At 34.2% G+C, this 12383-nt stretch overlaps 1 protein-coding gene across 7 annotated transcripts in view; it reads right to left on the bottom strand.

Annotated features, from left to right (window-relative positions):
• CDH8 (cadherin 8) overlaps positions 1 to 12383 on the bottom strand; it is a 488877-nt gene that overhangs the window by 178899 nt on the left and 297595 nt on the right. For 3 of the 7 annotated variants that reach the window (XM_044663244.1, XM_044663243.1, XM_044663245.1), the window contains one exon: positions 1074 to 1177. In XM_044663244.1, the coding sequence (XP_044519179.1) occupies positions 1074 to 1177 (104 nt within the window). Of the gene's footprint in view, positions 1 to 1073; positions 1215 to 12383 lie in introns of all 7 variants that reach the window. The other 4 variants (XM_044663239.1, XM_044663240.1, XM_044663241.1 and 1 more) reach the window with 3 other exon arrangements.

Raw genomic sequence — 12383 nt, 5'->3', positions numbered from 1 at the left:
ACAGTACAACCATCTTAGCCTCTGTTAAGTGAATTTGACACAAGAGGATGAGGAACAGCTTCTCCATTCTCATTATGAGATAACAGATGAACTTTCCTAACATCTATTTTTTTTAGTTTAATTTCATTTGTCTAAACCTTTTGTCTAATGAAATGGCACTTTTCAAGCAATTTTAACTCATTCTTCTTAGAGTATACCTTCCATTCTCTTTGTTTTCTTTCTTTTTCTAGGTTTCTTTGTTGCTTAGAGGGGATTTTAAATAATCACTCGATCCAAATATAAGGTAGTTTCCTAAAATTATTTCCCTAGACCTTCTCTGAGATTTTGGAAAGTGGATATTATATAATGGCAGCAGTAATCAAAACAAGTCAAACCTATTTGCAAGCCATTATAAATGCACATTAGGATTTCTCTTGCCTTTAGTTACTGATCTCTGTGCTCTTTCCTTTAAATGGCTTAGATCATGCATGGCTAATTCTACATTTACATCCTTATCTACAGATTTGTGCTGAGACTTGTTTGCCCTTTTCCAGCCAGGAATTAACGTTTGTGTCAAGTATCACCTTATTCTGTAGGAAGCTTGATTCACTGCTTTAGCAGAGCTCTCTGGCTGATAGAAGAATTTTCTCTTTCTGAAAATATATGACATATCCTAGAATAGTGATGGGTGGGGGACATGCATTTCCTCCTATAATAGAAGGAAATCCTATGTTTCCCTCATTTTCAATCTCTGGACAACCTAGTTGTAGAATTCTAATTATGAAAATTTCTTGTGAAACTTTCCTATGAAAAATTCCTTATGAAAAGTCATTCCCTTTGTAAGTTATTGGACAAAATAAAAACAAGAGGCTAGGCACCAATTATCAAGAGATATTTTTGAAAGGAAAAACCCTTCATTAAATCATTCCTTAGAAAATTTTGTGGCTCTATGATCTCTTTCCCTTCCATATAAGCATCATGTAACCCCTGATTTTCTTTCTCCCCTGAGAAACCTTATTTAGGGGACTGATTTGATTTGATCAATATCAGAAATGAGGTAAAATCGAATAAAAAGAATGGACAAACCCAAACACTTACTAATTTCAGTAGCTATGATCGTTATGTTGTGCCACATACTCGTCTCTCGGTCCAGGGGTGTTGCCAATGTTATCCTCCCATCTTCTGCATTAATGTTGAACTGTCTCTCAAGGTCAGTGTGCCGATCAATGGAAAACCTACAAAATGGACATCTTTGTAATCTACTTAAATATGTTTATATGAACTGTACATACTGTAGCAGGCTTTAAGTAATCCTCTGAGAACCATAGTTATGAAGCCAAATGAATTGAGAGGCTCAGTGGCCTAATCATTTATAAGACGAAATGACTGACTGAGACTTAAGAAACTTAATAATTATTGTCCAAGGAGTAATTAGCTGTATACTCAACATGAAGGTCATAAAGTGCCATCAGGTTCAGTAGGTAGCATCTCTAAAAACGGATGCTGATGAAGAGTTAATTAGACAATCCATCAAGTTTATTGGACAGCTTATATAGTATTTCTTAGCAATTGCTAATGATTGTAGCATAGTACATGCAACGCCAAAGTAGGATGGGCTTCATGATTATTGATTGCAGTCCTGAAAAAAAGGTGCCTTACCAAAGAACTTCTATTTGTCAGAGAATGCCTTCCCCTCCCTTCACCCAGAATATATTATAATTTTTCTGCCTGGGTCATTGGGGGTAAGGGCATATCAATAAATGATTCCCCATCCACCAATAAAAGATTTTAGGATGTAGGCATTGATAGCTTTCTAAAATAGTAACCAATTCAGCCTTATAGCCTGGTGGGGCACCTGTTTGCAATCTATTTATGCTTACGCAGATTCACAAGAAATTTTGTGATGGCAAGTTAAATGCTCTAGTGACAAAGGTTTCGGTGAATCTGAGAAAATGATCATTTTGTTAAATGTTTAATGGAACACAGAGACTTCTTCTGTTAGATCCCCATCAAGTAGAAATCCAGTCATTATTTGAAGAACTCTAGAGATAAAGAACTCACAACTTCCAAAGTCAGTCTATTACATATTTAGAAAAATGTTAGAAGATTTTGCCTTATAGCCATCTGAAATCGACTTCTTTATAGCTTCTACCAATGGCTTCCAGTTCTACACTGTAGCACCAAACACAGCCAGTCTAATTTCCCTTTTACAAGACGATTTTTAAAAACATTGATGATGGATATCTTGCCCTCCCCTGTAATTAAATATCCCCCATCTCTTGACTTGATTCTTGTAGGTTTTAGACTACAACCATATCACCATGCTTGTAGTCCACACCTGAACATTTTTAAACTTTTCATAGTACCATCTGCAACTGAAGATGGAATCTGATGTTACTCTGTTCAAGGACCCTTGGTGGTTCTCTTTTTTCTAGGTTAAAATAAAAAGGACTCTTCAATTTTTCATTTAAAATCCTTCTCATGCTGGTTGTAGACCATCTTTCTAGATTTGAGTCACATTGTTCTCCTTCACATATCCTACCCTGGAACCAAACTAGATTACTTTATTGTTCCCTGAAATCAGCATTCTATTACCATCCACAATCCTCTCAACACAGACAAGACTTCACTACCTCCATACCTCAACCTTAAAGAAACCTTAGCTTTTTAAAAGGCTCTGATCATATAACAGCTCTCATTGGATGTTTTCTCCCTGACATCCCAGTTGCAAGTTCCCTCTTTTTATTTCAAATTATCAAGCTATAGATGTTGTGCATTTTTGAATATATATATTTATATAACTTTTTTAAGTTTTGTCCTTAAAATAACATGCAAGTCATTGGAAGTCATAAACTTTTATTTTATCTTTGCATCCAGAGAATAGTGCCTTATACATAATAGGTACGTAATAAATGATGGTGGATGGATGTGTCTTTGTGAGGATTAAATAAGGTAATACTTGTAAAGTGCTTAGCAACATGCCTGGCACAGGGTGTGCACTTAATACATACATTTCCTTTCCTTCTCTCTTTTCCTTCTTTTCTCTCTCCTTTCCTCATTTCTTCCTTCCCTCCTCTCTTCTTTCTTTCCTCCTCTCTTGCCCTACGTCCTTCTTCTTTGTGTCCTTGCTTCTTCCCTCTTTTCTTTCCTTTGTCCCTTCCTTCCTACTTTCTTTCTTTCCTTCCTTATATTAATGAAACCTGAGATGATTTAAGTTTTTGGGACACCATATCACACTGTTGCCTCTTAATCAGCACACGATCATTGGATGAATTTTTCTGAGATCTTATTTTCAGGTAGTTGCTTATTAATGCACTTCTTCATAAGAAAATATAACTGAGGAATTAAATTTTCCAATTTGTTGACAGCTTAGCCATTAAGATAGCTCAGACACTGATTTGCAACAGCATTTGCAGAAGAAGTTTACGCAATCCCACTGAGAAGTTATATGGAAGTTTATAAAGGGTTTTTTTTTTCCCCCTTAGATACTCAGGTCCATAAAGAAATGCATTCACAGTGCGCTCAGCAATTCCTAAACACGATGGGATGAATTATGAATAATTTCAGTTTAAATTACTTGTCTTCCAGAGAAGGGAAGAAGAGAGACTTTTCTCAAAAGAATGGCAACTTGTTAGGACAGGCACTGTTCCTGGGGAGGACCAGGCAACAGATGTATATATTTTCCTGACAAAGCACACATTAGTATGGCACTGAGGGTGACTACTGCAGAGCAAAGATAGGTGTGGAGGATCAGCTATTCTTTCCTGCCTCATGCATCATTAATACAACTGCCAGCCAACTTTGGAATCATTTTTTTCCTACATTGCTGATATCTTAAAAAGAGTAACATACACACAAAAGTACACACATATATATGTACATATTTACATATATAAACACAGTTACATATATATAAATATAGATATACATGGGCATATGTATATGAGAACACATACATATACAGAGCAGACAATTTCCCAGATGCCAAAGGGACATAAGGATGGAATTAGAGGACTTATTTATTAATTCTACGTTCACAACATTGTATTAAGAAATGTTATTAACTATTGTTCCTCTAAATAATTCCATTCTATCTGTCTTTCCCTTTCCTAATACTGCCTTTTATATGATGAGATTTTATTAATTATAATTAGCTATTATTTATATTTTAATAATTATTATTTATACTTATTAGAGGAATCAATGAAAACCCATTCATTCAATGCATACTCTGTGCTAGGCACTCTGCCAGGAACTGGGGATAAAATTACAAAAATTAAGGCAGTTCCTATTTCTAGGAGTTTGTCAAAGGGAAACATTTTGTCTGAATTCTCATGGCTAGTGACTGAAAACCAAGGGCAATCTACTACCAGAAACTTTCCAGACATTTAGCAGATTTGAAAACTGTATCCAGATTTAGAGGTGAGGTGGGGATTGAAGAGAGTGGGGAAAGAATAAGTGGGAGAGGAAAATCAGGGAGTAAGCATAGAGTGAAGAAGGCTAGAGAATGCATGCTAGTGTGTCTGGTTCTGGTCTGACCAACAGTAAAAAATGCTTATGGATCCAGAACTGGATTGTTTCATTAGACAGCAAGGAAAGGAGCTAGTAAGGCTAAAAATAAGCCAACAAGTCAGCAAGCATTTATTAAGCTTAGCTACTTTATTTTTTATTTTTATTATTTTTATTTATTTATTAAGCATACCTACTATGTGCCAGCTATGTGCTAGACAGTGGGCAGTCAGATGGCATAGTGAATAGAATACCAGGCTTGGACTCAAGAAGATTCATCTACCTGAGTTCAAGTCTGGTCTTAGACACTTACTAACTCTATGATGCCAGGCTAGTCAGTTAACCGCATTTGCCTCAATTTCCTCCTCTATAAAATGAACTGGCGAAGGAAATGGAAAACCAACCAGTCCAGCACCTTTGCCAAGAAAATACCAAATGAGGTCCCAAAGAGTTGGACATGATTGAAATAACCCAACAATAAATATACAAAACATTTTTCTAATCACTAGAGATACGAAGAAAGGAGGAAAAAATAATGGTTTACATTTGCATCATGGTTTATAGTTTGCAAAGTGTTTTATTAAACCCTATCATATATGTACATCCCATGTTTTATCATGTTTAGCCTTACTTCTCAGATCTTTAAAATGACATTAAACATATACTGTTTCCCTCATGGGATTGTTTTGAGGAAAACACTTTGTAAGCTTAAATATAGTATACATATGAGTTCTTATAATTAGCACTATTCTTATTTTTAAGAATAATTCTCTAGCAATGATTTATTCCAAATTCTCAGCATGTTGAAGAAGTGCTCCAGATCTCTCACATGCAAATTTGGCTCAGTATTAATTCTGCTGGTTCTTCTCAAGTTGGAAAGTTTACCAGGAAATCCTACAGTTTATCTCCTAGTCCTCTCTTAGATAAAGTTAAAGGAGGACATTTCTAGAGGATTAGAAAGAATAGCACTTCTCACTTAATGTTGTCAGTATTATTGGCATATAGTTGACCACTGATAAATTTATCCATCTGATAAAACTATGGATTCTTGAAATAATTATTGAACCTGGCAACAACTCTATAATATCAGTAGTCTGCTTTGCAGATGAAGAAACTGATTGTGTATTTATTTATATGGCCTCCTCATCACCAATTCAATGAAATTTTAGCATTTCCTTAACAGTATGAGGCTATATAAATTTATAAATAAGCAAGGAAGGGACATGACATGATCAGTTTTAATTGCCCCTTCCACAGCATTAAGAGAGGCAGGTATATTTTTAATCATTTTTCAAGTTCTAATTCATGACAGATTTTGTGGGCTGAGTCATAGGAATTTATAAATTCACTTATAAACACAGTCCTTTTAGTAAGATCAGAAGTAAGAATGTCATAATATTATTAGATTATACAACAGAATGAACTAAAAGGGAAAAAAAAGTAGTCCATTTAAAATTCAGCTTAAAGCCTAGCTCAACTGTTTGGAGAAGCCCCTAGTTGCTTGTAAAAATTTCACACATGGTCGTGCCTAATAACCCTTGTGTTAATAACTACAGAAGAGAGCTCAGCATCCAGCACCGAAGAAGAGATTGCAAGCCAACATTCCTTACCAAAACAAAAAGAAGTCTTAGTCTTTCTCCTTTCCTAGAATGATGAACAAAGTGATAAAATGACATCCTAAAATGATAAACAAGGAATCCTGTGTATTGCAATGGAAAGCACTCTGAATGTCATTGGTGGAGTCTGGTACAAATGGTGTCTCAGCTCTGAAAATTATCTTTACAACCATGTTCTTCTTCTTTTGGTGACCCAATTTCCTATCTATAACAAAGAGATCATCAAACCTGTCATACCTTGCTCAGTGTTTTCAAGGATCAGATCTGATTAGATAGGTAAAGTGCTTAAAAATCTGAAGAGTTACATAAATATCATCTATTATTGTTGTTCTAAGCTTTGGTATTGTTGCCATTGACTCTTTCCACCCTAACTCTCAATAAATGTCAGTGGCTCCTAATTACTGCAGGATCAATTATAAAATATCACTTCATATTTAAAGTTTTTCCTCAAGAATTTTAGCCTCTCTTCTGCTCTTGATCTTAAATTTTATTCCCTTAGACATTTTCTATGATCCATTGAAACGTGATTTCTTGATGATGATCCCATACAAAATTCCACAATAGCATCTACCTCTTCACTTGCTCTCACCATTTTTGGAATACTGTTCTTTCTCAATTGTGTCTCTTTCCTCTCCCTTCTTTCAAGACTCAACTCATGTCTCTATTTTTTCCAAGGGCTATTTCTGGGTTCATCTGCTCTGACATCTTTTAATATATTCTCTATGAAATTACCTCCCAATAATTGTATGTATGCATGCATATAAATATTTGCTTACATGCCATCTTCCACTCCCTCTTCTCAAGTGAGCTCTTTGAGGTCAAGAACTATTTTCCCTTTGCTTGTATTACCCTCATCTATTACAATGCAGTCACATAGTAAACTGATTAAATAATGACTTTTAAAACCTTTAATTTAACCTGCAAAGTTGGAGGATAAGCTTGTCCATGCTGAGGGAATTCTACAAATGATCTTCAATTTATACTACTATTACTAATAATATGTATTTGATACTTTACAAATATAATCTCATTTGATTCTCATAATTCTGTGAAGGAAGTACTATTATTTTTTCCCATTTAACAGATGAGGAAACTAAAGTTTAAAAAAGATTCATTTCTATGTCCAGAGTCTTACCACTAGTAAGCATTTTTTTTGATTCAAGGACTAATAATTATTCATCACCTAAGGACCATTATTTTAGAGAACTACTTGGAGTATTTAATGGTAAAAGGAACCATCCATGGCCACCTGGAAAATGTGTCTCAGATGCAATGTGAACACACATTTTCCTGACTCCTAGGCTGACCCCATAATCTATTATACCATGCTGCCTCTGCAAATTATACATGGAGAAAATGGACTTCTTTGATGATGTTAAATATTAATGTACTCACAGCAACCCTTGCACTACTGGAAAATGTCCACTGAGGTTGACAAGATTCTTTAAAAAGCAAATTTTAAGGGCTTCTGGCATTTGCTGCAATCCAATATTCACATTTGCATAATTTGTACTTTCCCATAATTTATACGACGTTTCCTAACATGTAATACAAGGCCAATCTCAAATCAGAGGGAACAACTTACTCTGTGGGCCATTCACATGAATTTCTTTAATATTTTGGTAAATCCCTCCAAGGTGCTGTAAAAACACGTGAAAGGGTCTAAGTGTTCGTGCCTCGTTTAGAGATGTATGTATGTCCCAAAGCTATGTCATAGACTGGGTTATGTACCAAGACTCTTACACAAAATAAAGGACAGATTTGCAATCTGACAGCATGAAAATCCATCTAAAGAGGTAGATTTCAGTCCTACAATTTAGCAAATAAGTTCTAGAAATTTCTAGAAAGATCAGAAGTTACATAATTTTCCCAAGGCTCCACATCTGATAAACAGAAACAGAATTTGACCCCATGTCTGCCTTATAAAAATCCCAGTACTTTATTCACTAAGCACAGCTCACCTTAGAGATTTTAAATAATTAATAATTAATGCCTTCACATAAGAAAGCAGTTTATACTTATACAGTTTATACAGTTTATACAGGATACAGGCCAGGATTAAGCTGAACTGTGCCACATTCCCCTCCAAACAATTTCAAAATAGTACCTCAAATCAAATTTTGGAGTCATAGAGTCAACAAAAGGTTAGAAGGAGATGATTTTCCAGCATCTGATAGTTCTAGAGCCAAGAATAGCATTAATTCTTTATTCTGCATAGAAATAGGAGCCTATATTGGACAAAGACCAGAGGGCAGACTAGGAGAGAAGTGACCACAGCTCTCCCAGGATAATACTAGCCTTAAAAGCTTCAGAATTTTGCATAGCCCTAGAATTAGCCCTGAAAACAATAGCATCAAAACAGCCTGAAGTTTCGCATAGTAACTGCCCAACCTTAGGTGTTCAGAACTAAACTTGAACGTAAATTAGAACTTGAACAAAAAGCAATAGCCTGGGAAAATGAACAAGTGGAAAAATAAATAGGCCACTATATGACAGGGAAGAACGAGACAGAGACAGAAGATAAAAATGTGAAAATAATAACAAACAAATCCCTAAAGAAAGATGCTAAATGCACCCAAGCCCAGCAAGATGTTTTGAAGAACAACAGAAGTGTGTGGAGGGGTGGAAGTGGGGAGAGACAGAGACAGAGACAGAGATAGAGACAGAGACAGAGAGCAAGTGGATGGTGGGCAGCCCTTATTGGGAAAATAGCAGTGATGCAAGAAAAGTAAGAAAAGATAATTAAGAACTTTGTAAAAAAGAACAAAAAATACTGAGGAAGATATTTTAAAAACAGAAATTGTCAAATGGTAAAAATGGTACAAAAGTTCAAAGAAAAACTCTTTGTTCAATAAAAAGGGGAAAATAATTATTTCTACAAAATATTTCTTGTAGCTTTTTTTGTGGCAGTAAAGAATTGTAAATTGAGGCATTAAACACTAATTGAGGAATGGAAAAGTTGCAGTGCATGATTTAACAGAATTCGATTATGCTATAAGAAATTATGAACAAGAGCCTTTCAGAAAAACCTGGAAAGACAACATGAAACTATCAATAGTGAAGAGAGTAGAACTATAATAACACTGAAACAGTAACAGCAATATTGTTTTAATAAACAACTGTGAATGACTCAATTATTCTCGTTAATTCCATGATGAAAAACATGATCTTTCTTCAGAGAAAGAACAGGCAAAATCTGAAGACAGACAACACATACTATCTTCTTTCTTCTTGTTCTTGTTCTCATTCTTCTTCTCGTTCTCCTCCTCCTCCTCCTCCTCCTTCTTTTNCTCTCCTCCTCCTCCTCCTTCTCCTTCTCCTTCTCCTTCTCCTTCTCCTTCTCCTTCTCCTTCTCCTTCTCTTCCTCCTTCTTCCACAAACTTTATGTCAGAATTTTTACTGTAAGTCTCAGGGAGTGAGAAGGGATGGAAAACGTGAGAGAGAGAGAGAAAGAGAGAGAGAGAGAGAGTAGAATGGAGGGAGAGAGAAATTGGAAATCAAAATACATTTTAAAATGAATGTTTTTTACATATAATGGAGAAAAATAAAATAGTATGTAATTTTTTTAAAAAGAAAAATTAAAAAAAAAGAATTGGTCAAACGGAATAAAAGTTACAAAAGGTCACTAAAGAAAATAATTCCTTAAAAGTTAAATTCATAAATGGAAGCTAATGACTCCATGAGATTTCAAGAAATAATGAAACAAAGAAAAATAATGGAAAAAGAGAAGTTAATGTGAAATATTTGATTAGAAAAAAATAACTGACCTGAAAAGTAGATTGAAGTGAGATAACTTAAGAATTATTGGACTACCTGAAATCTATGATTTAAAAGAACAACAACAGCCTAGACATCCAAAGATTGAGATAGAAATTGAAATAATCCACTAATAAAAACCTGAAAAGATCCTAAAATAATAATCCTTTTTTGGCAAATATTATCTTATTTCCCCCCAATAACATAAAACATATTAGCCATTCATTTATTAGTTTTGAATTTGAGACTAAATCTCTTCTTCTTACCCTCCATCTCTTCCTTATTCCCACTTCTCCCCCTCCTTGAGACAATTAGCAATATGATAAAGATTTCACATGTGAAATCATATTAAACATTTTTCCATATTAGTTATTTTGTGCAAGAGATCTCAAATGAAAATAAAATGTAGAAAGAAAATGAATCATAGTATGTTTCAGTCTGCATTCAGACTCCATGAATTCATTCTTGGAAAGCAGATGACATTATTCATCATGAGTTTGTGATTGGCTTAAATCATTGTATTGCTAAGAATAATTGGGTCATACAGAGTTGTTCATCAAAAATATTGCTGTCATTGTAGACAACGTTTTTCTGGTTCCCCCTCATTTCACATTGTATCAGTTTTCATAAGTCCAGATTTTTTCTGAAATCATCTTTTTTGTCATTTTTATAGCATAATAGTATTCTGTAAATATCATATACTAAAACTTGTTCAGCCATTCCCCAGTTGATGGACAACCTCTCAATTTCCAATTCTTTGTTACCACAAAAAGAGTTACAATAAATATTTTGTATAAATATGTCCTTTTACTGTTTCAAAAATCTCTTTGGCATATAGACTTAGTGATAGTATTCATGAATCAAAGAGTATGCATAGTTTTGGAGTCCTTTGAGCACAGTTCCTAATTGTTTTCCAGAATTGTTGGATTAGATCACAACTCCACAACTCTACCAACAGTGTGTTAGTGTTTCAATTTTCCTGCATCGACTATAAAATATATCATTTTTCTTTTCTATCTTATTAGTCAATCTAATGGATGTGTAGAGTTGTTTTAATTTGCAATTCTCTAATCACTAAAATGAAAATTCTCAGGAATGCTATAGAAAAATTAGTAGTTTTCACATTAAAGGAGAAATCTGGAAGAAAAGGAGCCAGGATTTCAAACAAGAATTCTGTACCCAGGAAAATATTATATGCCCTTTCAGGGAGAAAAAATTGATATTTGATGAAATATAAAACTTCCAAGCATTCCTATTGAAATGAATAGAATTGAATAGAGAATTTCAAATTCAAACAGAAGATTCAAGAGAAGCATAAAAAGGTAAACGTGAAACAGTAAACATAAGGGACTCAATGGATCTAAACTATTTACATTCCTTCATGGGATTATGATATATATAAATCCTAACTTTTTTTCATTATTAGGCTAAGTAGAATAGAATACATAGACAGAGGGCGTAGGTGTGAGTTGATTATGTTAAGTAATCTCCAGAAAAGGAAGGTAGGGATGAGAAAGAGAATGGAGGGATAAGGGAAGTAAAATTTAGTGCCATTTTTTTTCATATAAAGGAGGGACACAAGGAAGAGCTTCATGTTTAGTCATTTCAGTTATGTCTAAACTTCTTGTGACCTCATTTATGTTTTTCTTAGCAAAGTTACTGAAATAATTTGCCATTTACTTTTCTAAATCATTTTGTAGATGAAGAAATTGAGGTAAACATGGTTAAGTGACTTGTGTAGGATCACATAGCTTAAGTATATAAGCCCAGATTTGAATTTAGGAAGATGAATCTTCCTGACTTCAGACCTCCACCTCAGCAGAATTTGTTAAAGAAAGAAGAATATATGCATACTCATAATATTATTCACACAATCATTTGTTTATAGAATCTATTTCATGATAGATAGTAGGGAGAGGGATTAAGAGGTACGGGGGATGATAAAAGAGAGGATAGATGGGGACAGTCAATGATCACAGGCAATACAGACTTTTGAGGAGAGGATAAAAAGAGAGAAGAATAAACAGAGAAAAATGGGATGAAGGAAAATGCAGAGTGGTCATAACTGAGAATGTAAATATGATAAACTCATCTATAGAATGGAAGTGAATAGCAGAATGGAATGGAAGCCAAAACCTAACGATATATTGTGATAGGAGACACACTTTGGACAAAAGGACACACACAGAGTTAAAATGAAGAGCTAGAATAGAATCTATTTTGCTTCAGATAAAGTGAAGAGGGAAGGGATAGCAATTTTAATCTCAGAGAAAGCAAATACTTAAGAGATAATGAGGCTAACTAAATTTTTCTAAAAAGTACCATAGACAATGAAGGAATATCAGCATTTTTAAAACCAGTTTTACTGATAAAGGACTTGTCTCTCCAATGTATAAGAAACCAAGTGAAATTTAAAAGAATAAGATTTATTTCTTGTTTGATAAATCATCAATGATATGAACAAGCAATTTTCAGAATAAGAAACCAAAGATATATATATATATGTATATATATATACGTATG

Source organism: Gracilinanus agilis, chromosome 2 (genome assembly GCF_016433145.1).
Source record: "Gracilinanus agilis isolate LMUSP501 chromosome 2, AgileGrace, whole genome shotgun sequence".
In the NCBI taxonomy this organism is placed as follows: domain Eukaryota; kingdom Metazoa; phylum Chordata; class Mammalia; order Didelphimorphia; family Didelphidae; genus Gracilinanus; species Gracilinanus agilis.
Note: the sequence above shows the minus strand (reverse complement) of the source record. Positions and strands in the feature narration are given on the sequence as shown.